The 18,365-nt window shown below is 41.2% G+C and overlaps 1 protein-coding gene and 1 pseudogene across 1 annotated transcript; both read right to left on the bottom strand.

The window, feature by feature from the left end:
* Window positions 1–3,752: 3,752 nt before the first annotated feature.
* On the bottom strand, window positions 3,753–11,912 carry LOC117462108 (kinesin-associated protein 3-like; annotated as a pseudogene).
* A 3,699-nt stretch (window positions 11,913–15,611) lies between these two features.
* pdca (phosducin a) lies at window positions 15,612–17,699 on the bottom strand. Its single transcript, XM_034103565.1, has 5 exons — window positions 17,654–17,699; window positions 17,268–17,404; window positions 16,745–16,964; window positions 16,382–16,494; window positions 15,612–15,800 (listed from the first exon to the last, which is right to left on the bottom strand). The coding sequence occupies exons 1-5, from the start codon at window positions 17,697–17,699 to the stop codon at window positions 15,612–15,614; spliced, it is 705 nt and encodes a 234-aa protein (XP_033959456.1).
* Window positions 17,700–18,365: the final 666 nt, after the last annotated feature.

Genomic DNA, 18,365 nt, shown 5'->3' with positions numbered 1-18,365 from the left:
ATCCCTTTCCTCAACTCCCTATTGTTCTATTCCCTCTCTGTTTACTCCTGTTCTGCCTTTCTCCAAACTCCCCCCTTCTCCTCCATCTGTTTCTCTTTCCTTCTGCTACTATTCCACATCCCCTCCTTCGTCCTCATCATCAGCCCATGCCGTGAACTCCTTCTTCGGTAACAGGCCATATTCATTGAGAAAACCTTCCACATCTGTTGCGAAGAAGTCTTCATTGAAGTGTTTGGTAACAGCCAGGAAATGAGCCAGCGACTCGCCAGCTTTGTACACTAGCAGGGCAGGAAGTACCTGGAAGCACATGAACAGGAAGATGAGCCTGCAGTGAAAGTGACACTGCTTTTATAGTCATTACTTATTATCTTAGAACAATCATTTTAACCTTTTTACCATAACAAGGAGATCAATGCAACTCCAATGTCGGTTAAACTGTGGAAAATGCTAAACCAACAATTAGATTTGTTTTTGTTATTACAGCCGTTAAATATGACGAAAGAAATGAGCAATTTAGTTATTGTCGCTATGCATGTCAAGCTTTGCATTCAGGCATGATTTAGTTCACAATGATAAGAGGACAAAAGCAATTGTGTCTTGTCAATAATTTGATTGTGCTCTTTGGTTCTGGTTTTGAAAAGGTGTTGGTCTTTCTCGTGCCACGCACTCGAATGCTGGTCATGTGAGGTGTTTAACGTCAACTTGCTTCTCATGACCTCACAGTTATTCTTAAAGCGTGACTACAAACACTGCTACATATACCTGATAGGGAATATTGTGATTCAATCAAATGTGTGTAATTGGTCATAGGTCCTGTCTTAATAATATTACCATTATTATTACTTTCTCTACTGCTTTACTTTAGAGAGTTTACTAACCTCAGGGGTGAAGCGCTCAACAGCGCCTGTAGCCACAGCATCCATACGGCAGAATCTGATGCTGGAGTACTCCAGAGCCAGGCAGTCCAGACATGAGTTCAGCTGCTCGCAGCCTAGGAGGAAACAAGGCAGTACTGTTAGCAAACAGTACTGCAGTGGAACATATAGTATAAACATTCCTTTGACACTTATAACATTACTTTGCAAGGTAAGCACAACCAAATAAGTTTGTAAAAGCAGAATGTGAACACTGTTTCTGTGCTCCTACAATATTTTTGTATAATACCATTATGCTGCGTACACACCGGACGCGATGCGATGTTTGGGGGCGGCGCGATTACATGTAAGTCAATGCAGAGACGCGGACAGACGCGAATTCGCTCCGACGGCGAGCATGAAGCGGTGGACGCGGCGCGAATCACGCAATTGAGGCGACTGAACTGTGCCACATCAAACGCGAGAGTTCAATTTTTTTTAACTCGAGCGTCAAATTCACGTGACGAGTTTTCGCGGAAGCCAATCAGCGGTGAGGATCTCAGCCTGCCGTTACAGACGTTCAACCAGAAAACATCAGCCATTAGCTGTTAGCACACAGAGCTCACAGCTCCTCATATCTGTTCAGAAACTAGACAAAAGCTAAACAAGTACAAACCACAGACTGTCTGTGTCATGGCGAATACAGTCGCTGCTTTATTTATGTCTGTAGGCCGTTGTTATGAGTGTGGAGTGAGCACATACAGCGTTAGCTTAGCCTGGTCGACCCAAGCTCCATTCAGAAAACAAGCATTCTAAAAGGTTTTTCGCCTGCCGTCTGTCTGCAGACTTGTCAAAGCATTAATTCATGGTTTTTACTAACCGGTATCAGTATGTAGTTACGTCGGCATCATTTAGAAAGTGTATTACAATTTAATCACGGTAAATATGTTCATTTTGTTGTAGTTAGCTCCCGAGCCAGCGCGTCTTGTTTGAATGATGCGAGTGAACGCAGCTGGCAGCCGTGGTGAAACCCTATGGGTGAAACCATGGGTGAAACTCGAGCGTTAGAGCGATGGGAGCGAACAACGACCCCTGATAGATCTCTCGAGAATGTGTATAAATATAGATACATTTTCATAACAAAACAATGGGGTTGCTAAGCCGTTGCTAGGCCAATTGTTGGAGTTGCTATAGCAACGGGGTATAGAGTCGCTTACATAAGCGGGGGAGTGCATCTGACGAAGAGATAGGTTGTTGTGCTCCCTATCTCTGTTTCTTATCCTATATCTAATAGAACTGCTCGGGTCTTGATAGATTGAGTGGGGAAGGTCATGAGATCTTTCTAGAGGGTTATCAAGAACAACTTTTATCCAATGACCTTTTCCCTCTCTGCCTGTGTCTGTGTATTCTCTTGTTCCCATTAACCCAGCCAAATCTTTTTTCTTGTTTTGTATCTATATCTACGCTGGGATCCAGAGTCGAGGCTGATCCTCTTGCTGTAGTCCTGTGTCTTGGATCCTCTATCCTGAGTTCTGGATTAAGTCGTGGACTTCGGGTCGTGGCTGAACCTGTCTCTGCGGTCCTGCCTTGGGTCTCGTCATGCTGCTTCCCTGATGGCTTCCACAGGATTGTAGTTGACATCCTCGTGGATTCATCTTCTTATTACAGACACATGCATTTCCTAACATTCGGTCTATATGCTGTAAAATGTATTATCTCTTCAATTTACACACGGCATCTATTGCACGTCTGTCTGTCCTGGGAGAGGGATCCCTCCTCTGCTGCTCTCCCTGAGGTTTCTCCCATGTTCCCTTAAACTGTGGGGTTTCTCTGGAAGTGTTTCCTTGTACGATGTGAGGGTCTAAGGACAGAGGGTCTAAGGACAGAGGGTCTAAGGACAGAGGGTCTACGGACAGAGGGTCTAAGGATAGAGGGTGTCGTTTTTCTCATACTGATATTCTGAACAATCTGTGCTGTTGTATTTGCTGTAAAGTGTCTCTACTGTAGGCTATTTTTATTTTATGTACAGCACTTTGGCTCCACCAAAAATAGTTTATAAATGTGCTATATAAATAAAACTTGATTTGATTTGATATACAAGGCACGTGTGAACGCACCCTAAGACTTTTAATGCCAGTATTAACAGTCTGTCTGCAGCTCATAAAGTCCTATTATGAAGCCGGGAATATTCAGTAGTACTCCAAAGTGTTATGTTAGAGAAGCTGCCGGATGCTAACCTGCATATGTTGGGCAATTTGCACAATTAGCATTAGTTGTGTTAATTAGCATGAATTAGCATTACAGCCTATGTGGACAATAGTTAAAAAATGGCTTGGCAAATTTGTACAATTTTGGAGAGGTTTTGGGGGACATTGAGGATGCTGAGTCCATTTCAGATATTTTCAGGATCAACAATGGCAGTTTAAAGCAGATGGTGGCCATATTTGTACTCCGGGTGATGTTTTTGATGAATATTGGTTCGAATTTGAATTGTTATTGGATCATGTGGATATATACAAAATGAACAATATAGCTCCTACAACAACAAGTAAACCTATTAAAAAAATACAAGATATTCGTCCAATACGAATGATCCATAGTCATCTTAAACTTCAAAATTAACCCAGAATTCATCCAAATCAGCCCACAGGAAGTACATATGACAGGAATAGATTTAGTATCCTTAATAACCCCAAATATTGTCCACATTTGCCAAGCCATTTTAAAGCTATTGTTTGCATAGGCTATAATGCTAAGTAATGCTAATTAACATAACTAATGCTAATTGTGCAAATTGCCCAACATAGAATCCGGCAGTTATTAAACTGTATGCTGGGGCACCATTCTATACATTTCTAACATATAACTTTGGTACACTCAACATTTCCGGGTTCACATTCTGGCAACTAGACTATAATGTTAAGTTAACATTAACAGTAATAACTCCTGGAGTTAAAGAGTCTTTCATGGTACCTGAGGTATGCAGTCAGTGTAAACGAACATGCCCTTGAAGCGGTCGTCGATGCTGATGTGATACAGGATTCGCAGGGCTACCTGTCGGCTGTTCTCATCACCTGTGTGACAACAAACACACCCAAACATCAGTCAACAATCCATTGTTGAGCACAACTGCCAATTAAGTGGAGAAATGAACACCACCATGTATGCCACTATGTTAGTGTACTTTTACCCAACAAGGCAGTCAGCTTTGGTAACAGTCCAACTTCCACCATCTTGGCTCTGAGTCCAGAGTCAAAGGAGAGGTTGAGCAGCAGACGCAGGGTCAGGTTCAACAGGTCGTCATGGTCACAGGGAACCAGACGAGCCAATCGTTCTACAGTATCCACTTCAGCCTGCGAAACACAAACATAGTATCTGTATGAGAGGGTCTCTGTCATCACAGCCAACATAATATCTTATCTGGTTCTGCATAACAACTGCTCAGAATATTTTTGGAAATGACTTAACATTACTTGGTCTCAGTAAATAAACACATATATTTTAGGGAGGCTGTGGATCAAGAGGTAGATGACCACCAATATGAAGGATGGTGGTTCTGATGTCAACATGTCCATGTGATCTTGGGAAATCATTTAAAGAGGCCCTATTATGTTTTGGGGGTTTCCCCTCTCCTGTAGTGTGTTCTATAGTTTTCTGTGCAAGTAAATGGTCTGCAAAGGCTAACATCCCTGTGTTTCTCTCACACACACACTCCTCCCTGCCTGAAACGCCAGGATTGGACACTTTGTTTACTTCCTGGACATAGTGACATCACTATGTAACACTTGCGCTTCTATTGGCTAGCACTCAAACACATTGTACGTCATAGGCTATGGGGCGGGACATCTCTAAGCGGTCGACCAATCACAACAGAGCCGGCTAGCTAACCAATCAGAGCAGACTGGGCTCTGGTTTCAGACAGAGGGTGAAAAGAGGTGCTGCAGCACAGGCAGTATGAGAAACATAAAGAGCTTTTGAACAATAAAGCATGGAGACACGTCCCAGTAGAGACACTACATACTGATATACACCTAAAGATGGTCATAACAGGGCCCCTGTAACCCCCAATGGCCCCTGAACCAACAGGTGAGTGTGAATGTTCTCTCTCTAAGCAGGTGTCTTGTATGGCAGCCTCTGCCTCTGTGTGAATGTGTGTGAATGGGTGAATCCTGACTTTTGTATGTAAAAGTTATTTGAGGGGTATCAAAGACTGTAACACATCTTAATGCAGACCATTCGGCTGCATCCATCGAGTCTGACAGCAGGAACTCTTGAGCACTTCTCCTTTACTCACCATGTCGTTCTTGTTCTCCAGGAAGATGGACAGTTTTTTGAGGAATGAAACCACCAGCACCAGCAGCTCCTCGTCATCCCGCTCCAGAACTTTGACGAGCAGACCGACAATGTTTTTATTCCTCATCTTCAGCTCCGTCCTCGTGTCCTCAGCAAGGTTCAACAGCAGGTAAAGAGACACTGGGAGAGACAGAGGAATGTATCTCTATCTCTAGTGCTGTGCATAGCAGCTTTACTCTGAACTAATGCATCAATACAATATTCCCATCACTGCATTTCAGTGTTATTACTACTGTGATTTGTACTCTACTTGGTTTTATTAAAAAAAGGTTCTTTCATTTCAACTAAAAACACAAACATATTTAAAATATAATATTTATCTTTTTTTATTGCAAATTCTTACTTAAATATTTTATTTACATAAAATGTTTTATTTATCTTTTATTAATTCATTATAAAATGGAGCAACTTTTTACAAAACCAAATAGCCTCGGGATACATTTAAAATGCTGATATGATTTGAGTTGTTTAGTGTACCTCGGAGCAGCTGCTCCTGCTTGGACAGAAGGCCGTGGTATTTCCTCACAGCTTTGTCCTGGTCTCTTCTTAGAGAGCCGTTCTCTGGGGCTGACTCACGTACACAAAGAGTGTTAAGGAAAAGGAACACACACACAACAACTCAGAACATCTATACATTAGGAGGGGAGACTGTCAAATCAAATAAGCAGCGGAGAGCAGATAAAAGGATATAAGCCTTGTTTTTCTTGCGCAGCTCCTCACGCCACACATCGTGTCGCTTCAGCTCGTGTTCCACCACACTCATGCACAACGCGCCAATTTTATAATGACTCACCACCCCGTGGAACTGGGAGAAACTGGAGGAGAGGAGAAGAGTCACATAAGTAAAAAGATGAAGCAGAACAGAAAGACATACTACATGAATGTGTGTTACCTGGAGAAGCAGAAGAAGATGTAGATGATGATGGTAGCCAGCTCGACACTCTGCTTCCAGTCCTCCCTCAACACTCTGGCCAGAGCTCCCAGGGCTGCCTCTACACAGACAACACACCCAGACACACACACACACACCACACACACACACACACACACACACACACACACACCACACACACACCACTCACAGACGACACACCACACACACACCACACACACACACCACACACACCACACACACACACACACACACACACACACACACACACACACACACACACACACACACACCCACACACACACACACACAACACACACACACACACACACACACACACACACACACACACACACACGTCAGGTAACCTGAGTCTTACAGGTATAAGACTGTGGTGATATGGCACCATTTGTTTTTATTTAAAAAATATTTGTGTTTCTGGATGATTTTGTAATTGTTTATGGCCATATTTATGTGTTATATTAAAGCCACCTAAAAGCACGCAGATTATCCCACAATAATAATTGTACAGTTCAGCTATGAACCCCTTCCAACTAGCTAGAGAAGTGTAACTGTGTAATGACTCCCACATCAAGGTTCTACATGTTCTCTGCAGACTATGTAGGAATCTTTGGGATGCTTTTCAATATTGGATGATTTATAATAATCACAATTTTGGCTCCTAACATTTCAAAATATAAAGTTGTTCATATTTATTAAGGCAATATATTTTAGAACAAAAATCATAACAATTGATGCAAACCTAAATCAAATAACCTTTTAAAAAAATTCTAAATTGCTAAATGTGTTGCAATGTTTGCAAATTCAAAAAGCGTATCCAGTGGCAGAACAAAGTATGTGAACCCTTTGGCATTCCCTGGTTTCATGCATGGTCAATACATCGATCTGATCTTCAGCTGGCGCCCAGCAGAGATGAATCCAACGACATGCAGAATAGTCAATGAGGTAAAAAAGTGCTTTAGATTCTAGGTATGTTTGGGAACTGGTTACTTCTCAGTTCATGAACCTACTATACGCAACACATTGATCAGGCACGGTGTCCATGGCAGGACATGACAGAGGAAGCCGCTGCTCTTTAGAATCACCACTGTGTGCTGAAGTTTGCCAAGAGAACCTGAACACCACACACAATTATACTGCGTACATGTTTTTGTAAATGAATGAAAACAAGGTTTAACTATAGGGGAACAACACACATCACTCTGTATGGCATGAAAACGGCTCCGCATATCAATATCAAAACATCGTCCCATCGGTAAAGTACGGTGTGCCTGTGCTGCCTGTGGGCCGGACAGCTTGCCATCATCAGAGGGAACAACTGTTCAGAATCATTAAGACATCCTACAGGATAATGTCTGCTAGCTGAAGATCAACTGAAGTTGCGTGGTGCAGAAGGACAATGACCCTAACTATCAAAGACTTAAGGATTCAGAATGTCTTAGTACAGAGAAATAGTTGAGAGTGTTTCAGTCAGAACCCAGACATGACCCCAAGGGAGCCGCTCACTACCAGCCCTCCTGAGGAGATGGCTGAGCAGAAGCAGTTCTGAACGATGTGCAGAAGTGACCTGGAGCTACCGAAGTGTTGGTTTGAGGTTATGACTGCAGGAGGAAGATTTACCACTTGTTCCACCAGCCCTGTGAATGTTAATGGGTATATTCAATAAAGTCATGAAAGATGATACATGTTTAAACATTTATCATCTTTCAAAGTAATGATAAACCTGTGAGTTGGATGTAGAAAAGTCAGAATCAATATAGATGTTTTTTATTTTGAAAGAAAATTCAGATTGAACACAGTAAAAAACTGTAGATTACGTTGGGGGGAGCCCAACAGTGCTTACGAGGTTAAGCACATTGTGGGGTTAGGGTTATAAGTCTATAATTGTGACTTGCATGCATGACATCAGGGGTTCAGCCACTGTATGCTAACATCAATGGATGTACAAATGATCTGATTGACCACTCAGATCATTTCATTTCCGTTATAATTAACTTTTATGTGGTTATTTCTTTAGGTGTTTTCTGTTGTTGTGAACTGTGTTGTCTTGCATTTGACATGGCCTTTTTGATGTGCAATAAATCCAAATAAAGAACACCCCCTTTGATTGGCTTGAGAAGGGCAAAAGGTCCACATCTGTAGCTGTTAAAGTACTCTTTAAACATCAGTAGCAGCAGTTGGAAAGACCCCATACCGTTGTGAAGCAGCTCCTCCAGGTTGTCGGGGTTGCGTGCGAGCTGCAGGATGAGCGCAGAGCCTCGGATCTTCTCTGGGATTCCTTCGTACAGGAGCTCGATGTACTCATCCACCCTGGTTATACTGGCTTCCTCGTTTAGCTGCAGAGACAAACAGGAAGACAGAGAGACACACTGTTATTGACGGATAACAATGCATGACACTACTACAGAGGTAGATTTTAAGCTTTTAGGTTTCTTCTTTGCACCAGCCATGAAGCGACAAACTTCCATTAAAATATGCCGCTTAAGAGGCGACACCTGGCCCATCGTTATGACTCGTCCAATGAGCAGTCCGTCCCGAGTCAAAGTTTCACGATGTTTAATAAAGAAAATCAAACAAACCGTACGGTCAACAAAAGGAACCTGAACCAGGATCACCATTTCTCTCTTTCCAGACAAGAGCAGCACAGCACAGGTGGACCAAATCATTTTGAATCACATGCAGCTGACAATTGCCAGTCCTGACTAATTTGGTGTAACAAATGATGATGATAATTGAAACAATCAACAATGGCTAAATATGCGCTTGGGTTCCTACAAGCCATATAGATTAAGGCCCCGTCCACACGGAGACGAAACGGAGACAAAAACGAACCGTAGTCGATATCAACCCTTCTGGTTATTCTCCGCGGTGGATTTAGCAACATGTAGTTTCATGTAGTTCTCCATGTCCACTTGTTTGTATCATGGTCAGTAGCGTCTGGAGCAGGAAAGCAACCCTGTGATCCGCCATTGTTGTTGTTGTTGGCGAAACGCATCAGTAATGACGAGGGTGGCGCGGGGTGAACAGCAAAGGTGGGGAGAGGCGGGGCTACGGCGTCATCGTTTTCAGGGAATGATCGTATAGGGCAGGGGTGTCAAACTCAATTTCATCGCGGGCCACATTTGCATAAAGGTTGCACTCAAAGGGCCGGTTGTAACTATATAAATATATAATATATATATAAAATAATGTGTTATATTACATTATTGCCTCTGAATTGGATTAGTATCGGATGAGGATAATAACTTAGTCATTAACTACGTCTGAAAGCAGAAGTCTCTTCAGTGTGCATGTCACAAAACGAGATGCATTGTGGGACATGTAGTTTATGGGCAACCTGCTTCTGTAAAGTGGCATGTAACCGTATAATAAACGTATTATATTCTTTGCAAGCTCTTGCGGGGCCACATAAAATGAAGTCACGGGCTGGATTTGGCCCCGGGCCTTGAGTTTGACACCCCTGGTATAGGGCGTACACACGGAGCCGCAAGCGTTTCGTCCTCAGACCTACCCACTTTGGGAGCCATTATCAAAGTGTATTGGATTCGGGCTCCGAATCCGCGTTTCCGCTTCGGCCTCGTGTGGACGAACCGTCTAAACGATAGAGAACGTTAGCAGATTCAACTGATATCGTCTCTGTGTGGATGGGGCCTAAATGGAAGTCATACATTATTACATGATATGGAGGACCTCAAATTTGGTGTCACTGCTAATCAGGATATAACGCTGAAGAATGTTCATGAAATACACAGAACAACATTTACAGAATGCTGTTGAGAGCTGAGATAAGGGGGGAGTAGGACACAGTGTTTTAGTTGTTACCTCCATTCCATCAAAAGGAGTAGCTCTCTGGGTTTCACAGGTCCTTTTCTCTTTCTTCTCCACTGGTGACACACATACGGGAAGAACATTAGGAAACATAGCAGCATTTCCTTTGAAACGCCTGCTTCTTCCTATAAGGTTAATGATTGGTATAATATTGTTTATATTATACAGTTATATTTCTGCAGAATCCTTGCATCGTGTATTCAACATCACAACATCTGAAAGGTGGATTGATTAACTGGTAAACAGTTTGATTTGACCTTCATGCGTCTATCGTTTTTCCAACACAGTTTAGAATCGAGCCACGCCCACTTCCATATTAACGTAGCTCTAGTTCAGTGGTTCTCAACTGTGGATCGGGACCCAAAAGTGGGTCACGGACCCGTTTCGAGTGGGTCGGAGATGTATGAGTGAAGAAAAGAAAAAAAAATTACTTGTTTTTGTTTTTGTTGGGGGACAAAGTCAAACTTTAATTTTGAAGTCCTGATTTTCTAACCCTTTGCATGCAGTAGGCGTTGGACTGGAAGCACCAGAGACCATCAACGGTTTTGAAAACTTCTGTCACGTAGTGATCATCTTCTCATAAACTATCTTTGCTGGAGTTTTTTCGAGCTCTTCTGGCCTTTGAATCAGAATCAAGATTGTTGCCCGGAAGTCCCCGCGGAGAATAACTTTGCAGTAGAGACTATTCTTTATACAATCCATGGGTACAACTTCAAATACAAATTAATGACATATGGACCCCCGTTTGATGATTGACAGGTCACAGAACTATCTACCCTTACCCACAATTTAAAGTAATTCACACAGACTATCTCCTCTTTACTCTTCTCTCTGTGTGGAGCAGCAAGCTGTCAAGAACAAAGTGAAAAACAAACAACGGCATAACATATTATTATATGTCGGGGTAGTAGTACATCTATTTATTGTCTTCTCAGAGTGTACCAGAATGGAAGAGTCCCCCCCAGACCGGTTGGGTTGTCAGCATGTGTGCCTTTTGTTATACAGTTCAGCTTTGATTCCATCATCTCATTAAACCTTATTTAAAAGCATGTTTTTGTTCTGTGAACAAGGGTATAAGGGATATATGCACTGCACTTCACTTTAACTAATAATGTATGCTGAAAAGCGTATATATTACTGCACGATTTTTTGTTGAATAGATTTGAGTGGTTTCAAAATGTCGGGTCCGCGATCTATTGACTAAGAAAAAAGTGGGTCCCGAGGGCTGACCAGTTGAAGAACCACTGCTCTAGTTTATCATTTTAAAATCCATGGTGAATTAATATAAAGAAATAATATTAACATTACTCAAGCTATGCATAACTGTGATCTTCTTTCATATTAAAGAAAGCGCGTTTCAGTCTTCTATGAAGCACTGACTGATATAGCAGCCCATATCGTTTTAGCGATATGGGCGTGATATTACTTCAGCGTTAACGGCGACCTTCTCTTTACGCAGAGCTACGTTTAATGCGGAAGTTGCCGTGGTCGAATCTAAACTGGGTTGGAAAAACAAGACACAACCTTCATCTGTGCCACTGTAGATGCTTCAAGTAAACTGAATGTGTCTATTGGGTTTGCATCTAACTTTGATGGTGAACTATGGGATATGTTGAGACTCAACAACAAGGTTGGAAAAAAGAAGACATGACTGACTTTTGCCCTCCACAGGAGATGACTTCCTGTTCTGCAGGTAGTAGAGGAGCTGCTCCACCTGGGGCAAACGGGAAGCAGGGATGAGTTTACACTCCTCCACCACTTTCTTTGCCAAAGCCCCCACATCGTACTCGGAGACAGACTCTTCACTCGGATACTGGAGTGAGGACAAAGACAAGGAAGTGTTAAATATGTTTATAAGAATGCAGGCATGAGTCATTTGAAACGTAATACGTAACTGAAGTACATGTAACATGATGAAAGATCATTACCAACCTATAATTATGGTGAAAAAATACTTCTACCATCATTATTTCCGATGTTTCCAGATATTTTAGGAACAAGCTGATAAATGACACTAGTCCATTCCATGTTAGCACACCAAACAGATGACTGTTTATATGGTTATCTAATCCTATTCACTCAGGATGGTTAAAAAACAATAATGAGGAAGAGGTAGAGAAAGATGTGAATAAAATCTGGAGTGGATGGCGAGATAAAGGAGATAATAATAGGTATTTAGCTCAAACTTAAACTTCCTTTAATTTCACTTCAAATAGAGGAAGAAAAAGAGAGACTTCAGCCTCAGAGCTTATGGTAAAGAATAGGGTTCTGTGTGGGAATCAAGAGTAACTCACATTTTTGTCCCTCCTTCCGCTCACCCAGCATATGCCCTCCTCCCTCGGCCAGTATAGAGGCTTCCACCTCGTAGTGGACCACCAGGGCCTTCTCTGTGGGGTGCACATCCAGACTGCCCGCAGTCACTTTGCTTTGGGTGAAGATGAACAGCAGATGTGAAAACAATAACTAAAAACATTGTTGTTCCATAACTTTGTAAAACTCCAGTTTAAATACATTTTTACAAACCCTTGCATTTGGCTTAAGTTTTAAATTCCATAAATGAATCAACGTCTCTCTCAAAACTAACAAGCAAATGTCTCCATTTCCACATTTCTAAATGTCCATAATAAGATGTCATATCTCTTTCAAAGAGTTCTGCTAAAGTGTATTCATATTTATTATTTCTAGTGTATTATACTGTCTATTTGTATACCTGATCTATAGTGTATATTAATATTGCTGTTTATAATTATGTTATATACCTCCTTATAGTGTTCATAGTGTAAACACTTCCGTTTGTATCTTCCACATGTATATATGTATATGATAGCATGAATAATTCTGCACTTTCTGCTTGTTTTGCACTTCTTGTGAGATGCTAACTACATTTCGTTGTCTTAGTATCTGTACTCTGTGCAACGACAATAAAGTGGTATCTAATCGAAATGACTTTAAATGTTGATTAAGGAAACAAGCGAAATAAATGCATAAAGAAATTAAGATATTGGTATATTCTGTTATGGTCCTCGGCTGTCAAGCCAGTAACATTCAAACACATTAAACCATCGATGTAAGCATCCATCAAAACAAACATGTGATAGTGCCAAGTGTAATGGAAGACACACCCAGAGAGCGAGATACTGCACAGCAGAGGCCTGTTAACCGACTAACGTGTGTTTCATAAAGAGCTGAACTAGAAGAAAAACTAGCTCAACTCAGTGTAAGACAGCTCAACAGAAGACAGCTCGTGTGCTAGTCAGTTTATCCTCCCTGTTTCACAGTAGCTTGCTAGCTATGTTAGCTGTAACGAAGATACCCCAGCCCCTTTATTAAGGGGACGTAATGGCGAACCCCGTCCAAGTATCTGTTGGTTTAATGGCGTTGTGTTTAGCGGAATACATAATTGGTCGGTTGGAAATGAAATACATATGTAGTGTTTGTATGGTATTGTGGTAGATTCGGCACTGTGAAAATCCACCACACAACACAAGTTTGTTCGGTGTACCGATTCACACAGATCAGCTGCAAGCATGACAAATGTAAGATGTTTCTCCACCTAGGTGTTTTATTTGTTGTTTACATCTATGCCGAATTGTTTGGGAGGTTAACGCGAATACAACAAATCTCTTAGGACCACCAACATGAGGTGCTCCCTTTGCCCGAAGACCACGAAAACATAAAATTACCCGACATTATAGCAATCATTGGTGTGAGCTTCTCTCCAGGTAATAACACGATAACAAGGCTAATTAGATACGATTGGATTTCAATAACTAACACTAGTCTTATCAACCCTCGGTGCTTGGCAAACGTCTATAGTTGCAGCTGACGTAATATGTTGGCATATTTTAATTATATTAACAGATATATTGCAGAAAGAATAGTAGTAATGTTAGCTAGCTTACGTTACTTTCACAAAAAAACATATTTAACTAACGCTGATTTATGTTAGCTCTATGTCTCACCGTTTGAGGTAGCGCGCGTCATCCTGCATCTTCTTCAAATGTGAGGTTTCACTTTATTAATTAATGTAATTGCTCGATAACATTTATTGGATCACACAAATCACGACCAGAGAATCATTGTGCTAATCGCTAGCCCCACTGTCAAAACAGCGAGAATGGACTACAAACATGGGACATGGAAGATATGTTTCCCAAAATTCAGACTACCAGGCAGCACTTATGTTCGTGCTAAGTACAACAACTGCTCCAATAAAACATATTGACAGATACATAGCTAACCAAATATTTGTATTAAGGTTTACCATAACACCTGACCATGTAGAAGACAACACCGTTTGATTTGTATAGCATTTTGGGAGCAGTTGAGACTGAGAGGATGCAAGCGCCTGAGAGGCTGAACTCGGGGATGTTTGCTTCACCAGAGCAGCGTTGAAAGTTGAACTGATCCATCCAACTGGAACTATCGGACTAAATACTTCTCCTTGGAGCTTCAATTAACTATAATGATCTTCCAAATAACGTACAACCTTAAGACACTGTAATCCTTAATTCTGTTACCTCGTGTAGTTAACTCATTACACATGAACCATTGGTTATGGGGGTTGTTTACATAGAATATAACTTAAGAGGCTTTTCTCATGGCTTGAGAATCAATGATCAGGTCCCAATTTATTATTGCAAGAAGGAGTTACATCACATACAGAGATATGGTTCAACTCACACACACGAGATATGCTGCTAAAAGGAGCAGCAAGTAATGTTACACTTATATAGTTTTCACGGCATTCAGCATCATATTCGTAAATCAGGTTGGCAACCGATGCAAGTAGACAATATAGTGTGAGCTCCTGTTGCTGTATATGTTCCATTTACGGTAGTGAATGTTGCTCTTTGCCCTTAAAAGAGTCAACTCTAAAGAAATGCAGGAGAGAACAGTCTATATTTTCTGTGTAGAAACAAATGAATCCAGTCTTGGCTCCTCCGGTCTCCCAGGAGGAGCTGCAAAATCACACCGCTCCAACAGTATGAGGTAACAGTAGCAAATAGAGTTAAACTGTATTTTCCCCCAACAATCATTTATAATACTTTAAAATTATGGATTTTCAAAACAGGGGACTTGTCTCTGAAATTGGATCTTTCTATTAAAACTGCTTTTTCAAATATGTGTAACTTGTGTGTCCCTCAAATGATGTCACACTTAATTCCTACACATTGTTTGCTGTGTGGATGGGTGAAATCTCAACAACTTAAAAACGCATGTTACCCACACACACCACGTACTATTGTGGCAAGTACACATATGACCACAAAAGAAGTCTGACAGCTGACCTGCTGAATATCTGTATTGTGATCCAAACTGAGAGCATTTGGTTAAGTGGCCTTTTATTGTAGAGCTATGATGTTGATGCAAAGCAATATTTCAGCACAGACTTTCTCACACAACAACGATACTCTGTTTATATAACCAGCATTCAGTGTCTGGCATATTTCACTGGTGTGTATTTATTTGCACGTGCCATGTATAGGTTTTTCTAACTCTAGTGTCATGACTGCAACATTTCCCCGCCACTGTTTTCCTCCACTTCTTCCCCAATCCCTTTCCTCAACTCCCTATTGTTCTATTCCCTCTCTGTTTACTCCTGTTCTGCCTTTCTCCAAACTCCCCCCTTCTCCTCCATCTGTTTCTCTTTCCTTCTGCTACTATTCCACATCCCCTCCTTCGTCCTCATCATCAGCCCATGCCGTGAACTCCTTCTTCGGTAACAGGCCATATTCATTGAGAAAACCTTCCACATCTGTTGCGAAGAAGTCTTCATTGAAGTGTTTGGTAACAGCCAGGAAATGAGCCAGCGACTCGCCAGCTTTGTACACTAGCAGGGCAGGAAGTACCTGGAAGCACATGAACAGGAAGATGAGCCTGCAGTGAAAGTGACACTGCTTTTATAGTCATTACTTATTATCTTAGAACAATCATTTTAACCTTTTTACCATAACAAGGAGATCAATGCAACTCCAATGTCGGTTAAACTGTGGAAAATGCTAAACCAACAATTAGATTTGTTTTTGTTATTACAGCCGTTAAATATGACGAAAGAAATGAGCAATTTAGTTATTGTCGCTATGCATGTCAAGCTTTGCATTCAGGCATGATTTAGTTCACAATGATAAGAGGACAAAAGCAATTGTGTCTTGTCAATAATTTGATTGTGCTCTTTGGTTCTGGTTTTGAAAAGGTGTTGGTCTTTCTCGTGCCACGCACTCGAATGCTGGTCATGTGAGGTGTTTAACGTCAACTTGCTTCTCATGACCTCACAGTTATTCTTAAAGCGTGACTACAAACACTGCTACATATACCTGATAGGGAATATTGTGATTCAATCAAATGTGTGTAATTGGTCATAGGTCCTGTCTTAATAATATTACCATTATTATTACTTTCTCTACTGCTTTACTTTAGAGAGTTTACTAACCTCAGGGGTGAAGCGCTCAACAGCGCCTGTAGCCACAGCATCCATACGGCAGAATCTGATGCTGGAGTACTCCAGAGCCAGGCAGTCCAGACATGAGTTCAGCTGCTCGCAGCCTAGGAGGAAACAAGGCAGAACTGTTAGCAAACAGTACTGCAGTGGAAACATATAGTATATTACATTACATTGAATTACATAGCATTTAGCTAACGTTTTTATCCAAAGTGCCTTACAATAAATATATCATAAACGTGCAACAATTAGTCGACTAATCTAACTGACGACTATTGGTCGTCGAGAAAAATCCTTAGTTGAGGGCAGCCCTAATTGTAACATGAGTCGATGAGCTAAACCTATGAAACCGACCTTTGACCCCGTGCTGGTAAATGTGGACTATCACGAGAGTCATCTGATGTTCCTTCTCTATGACTTCTAGGAAGGCGTCTCCAGACTCAAGTTCTTTGACTTGTTCAAACGCGGGTCCGAAGCTCAGGCGCTCGTGCATCTCCTTCATGGACTGAGTTCTGTAGCGCTTCAGGGTACCTTCATCCTCCTCTTGGATCATTTCGTACTCCTGAGCACTCATCTGGGGGCGAGGAATATTTTGTTACTTCTTTTTTATTTGTTAGATTCAAATCTATTCTATTGGCAGATGTTTTTTGTCAAAAGCTACTGAGGATCAAAAAAAAGCTGCAGTAGAATATTCGGCACCTTAGTTGTATGATTAAGTCTGTCTTGTGTGGCTGTAATGTGGATTCTAAATCTCTGTAGAAAGCATTTCATTGGCACATACTGTACAGTTCTAGTCTATTGCCATCCTCTAATTTACTCTAATATCTATCAATGTCATGCTTTCCTTTGTGTGAGGTTCAATAAGTGTTTCCATCACCTTTCTGTTGAGTCTCTCCTTGTCATCCTCTCTTGGGCTGGACATTTGTCTGAGCAACTCTCTCTTGCTTTGAGGGACAGTCGGATCCAAGCTGTCCAACTTAAACCTCCGCCAGTCATTTATTACACCCTTTGGACCTGCAGATACAGAGAAAGACCACACATAAAAACATAAACACGTACTTAAATATAACGTATAAATGAAACTGCCTGAAGTCAGTAGAAATATAATTGCATGATACCTCAATACAATACATATGTATCGGTTTTATGTCAAAGTGTTAATGATGATATGATGATTTTGAAAACGTATAATATAGAGAGTGCATTTAGACTGCCAATATAGCAATTCATGTCTGCTGCATCTCTCTGACTCATGCCTCTGACCTGTGTGGTTGACAGGTAGCTCCTCCTCCTCCTGGCCGGACATCATGCTAGCAGTCTAACAGAGAACACACACACTGGATCATCTCACTGGTCACAGAGCGCAGGTGAACACATGTCGTTAGGAAAGAACATCTTACAATTCCATCCCAAATAAACCCCTGAAATACCAAGTTGAGTTTTTGTTTTGATTGTATTGCTTGTACATTGCTAGTAAATAGTTAGCTCAGACTTTGTGAGTTCACTATATTTTATTGTATCTTGTTTGAAGCAGTTGTGTTTATACATAATTCAAGCTTAACTGTATGTATGGTATGTAAAAAAACGTGTAATAACTACGTTGGTCCACAACGTAGGACGTAGTATTTCTACAAAAACGCCTCTGAAATTGTAAGATCCCTACGTTTTTTTTCACCATTCATTCCAATGGCTGGCGTCTATGTCACGTGATCTTCACATTTCACCTTGCAGAAGAAAAAAAACATGGCCGACCTTCGTTTTATTCTCGGTGGAAAATGCCTATTTTAAAGTTAGTTTGGCGATTAAAATGTGTTCTGATGTCATTTGATGCGAGAAATATGAGTTGTTATTTCAGATGATGTGTGCAGTGGATGTACATGATCTTTAGTTTGATAGTTATTACGAAGATTATTCAAGAAATTGTGTCTATACAACGTTTTCATTGTTGCCAAGGTGGTTGCTAGGGACGCTGCTA

This window comes from Pseudochaenichthys georgianus, chromosome 17 (genome assembly GCF_902827115.2).
Source record: "Pseudochaenichthys georgianus chromosome 17, fPseGeo1.2, whole genome shotgun sequence".
Lineage (NCBI taxonomy): Eukaryota > Metazoa > Chordata > Actinopteri > Perciformes > Channichthyidae > Pseudochaenichthys > Pseudochaenichthys georgianus.
Note: the sequence above shows the minus strand (reverse complement) of the source record. Positions and strands in the feature narration are given on the sequence as shown.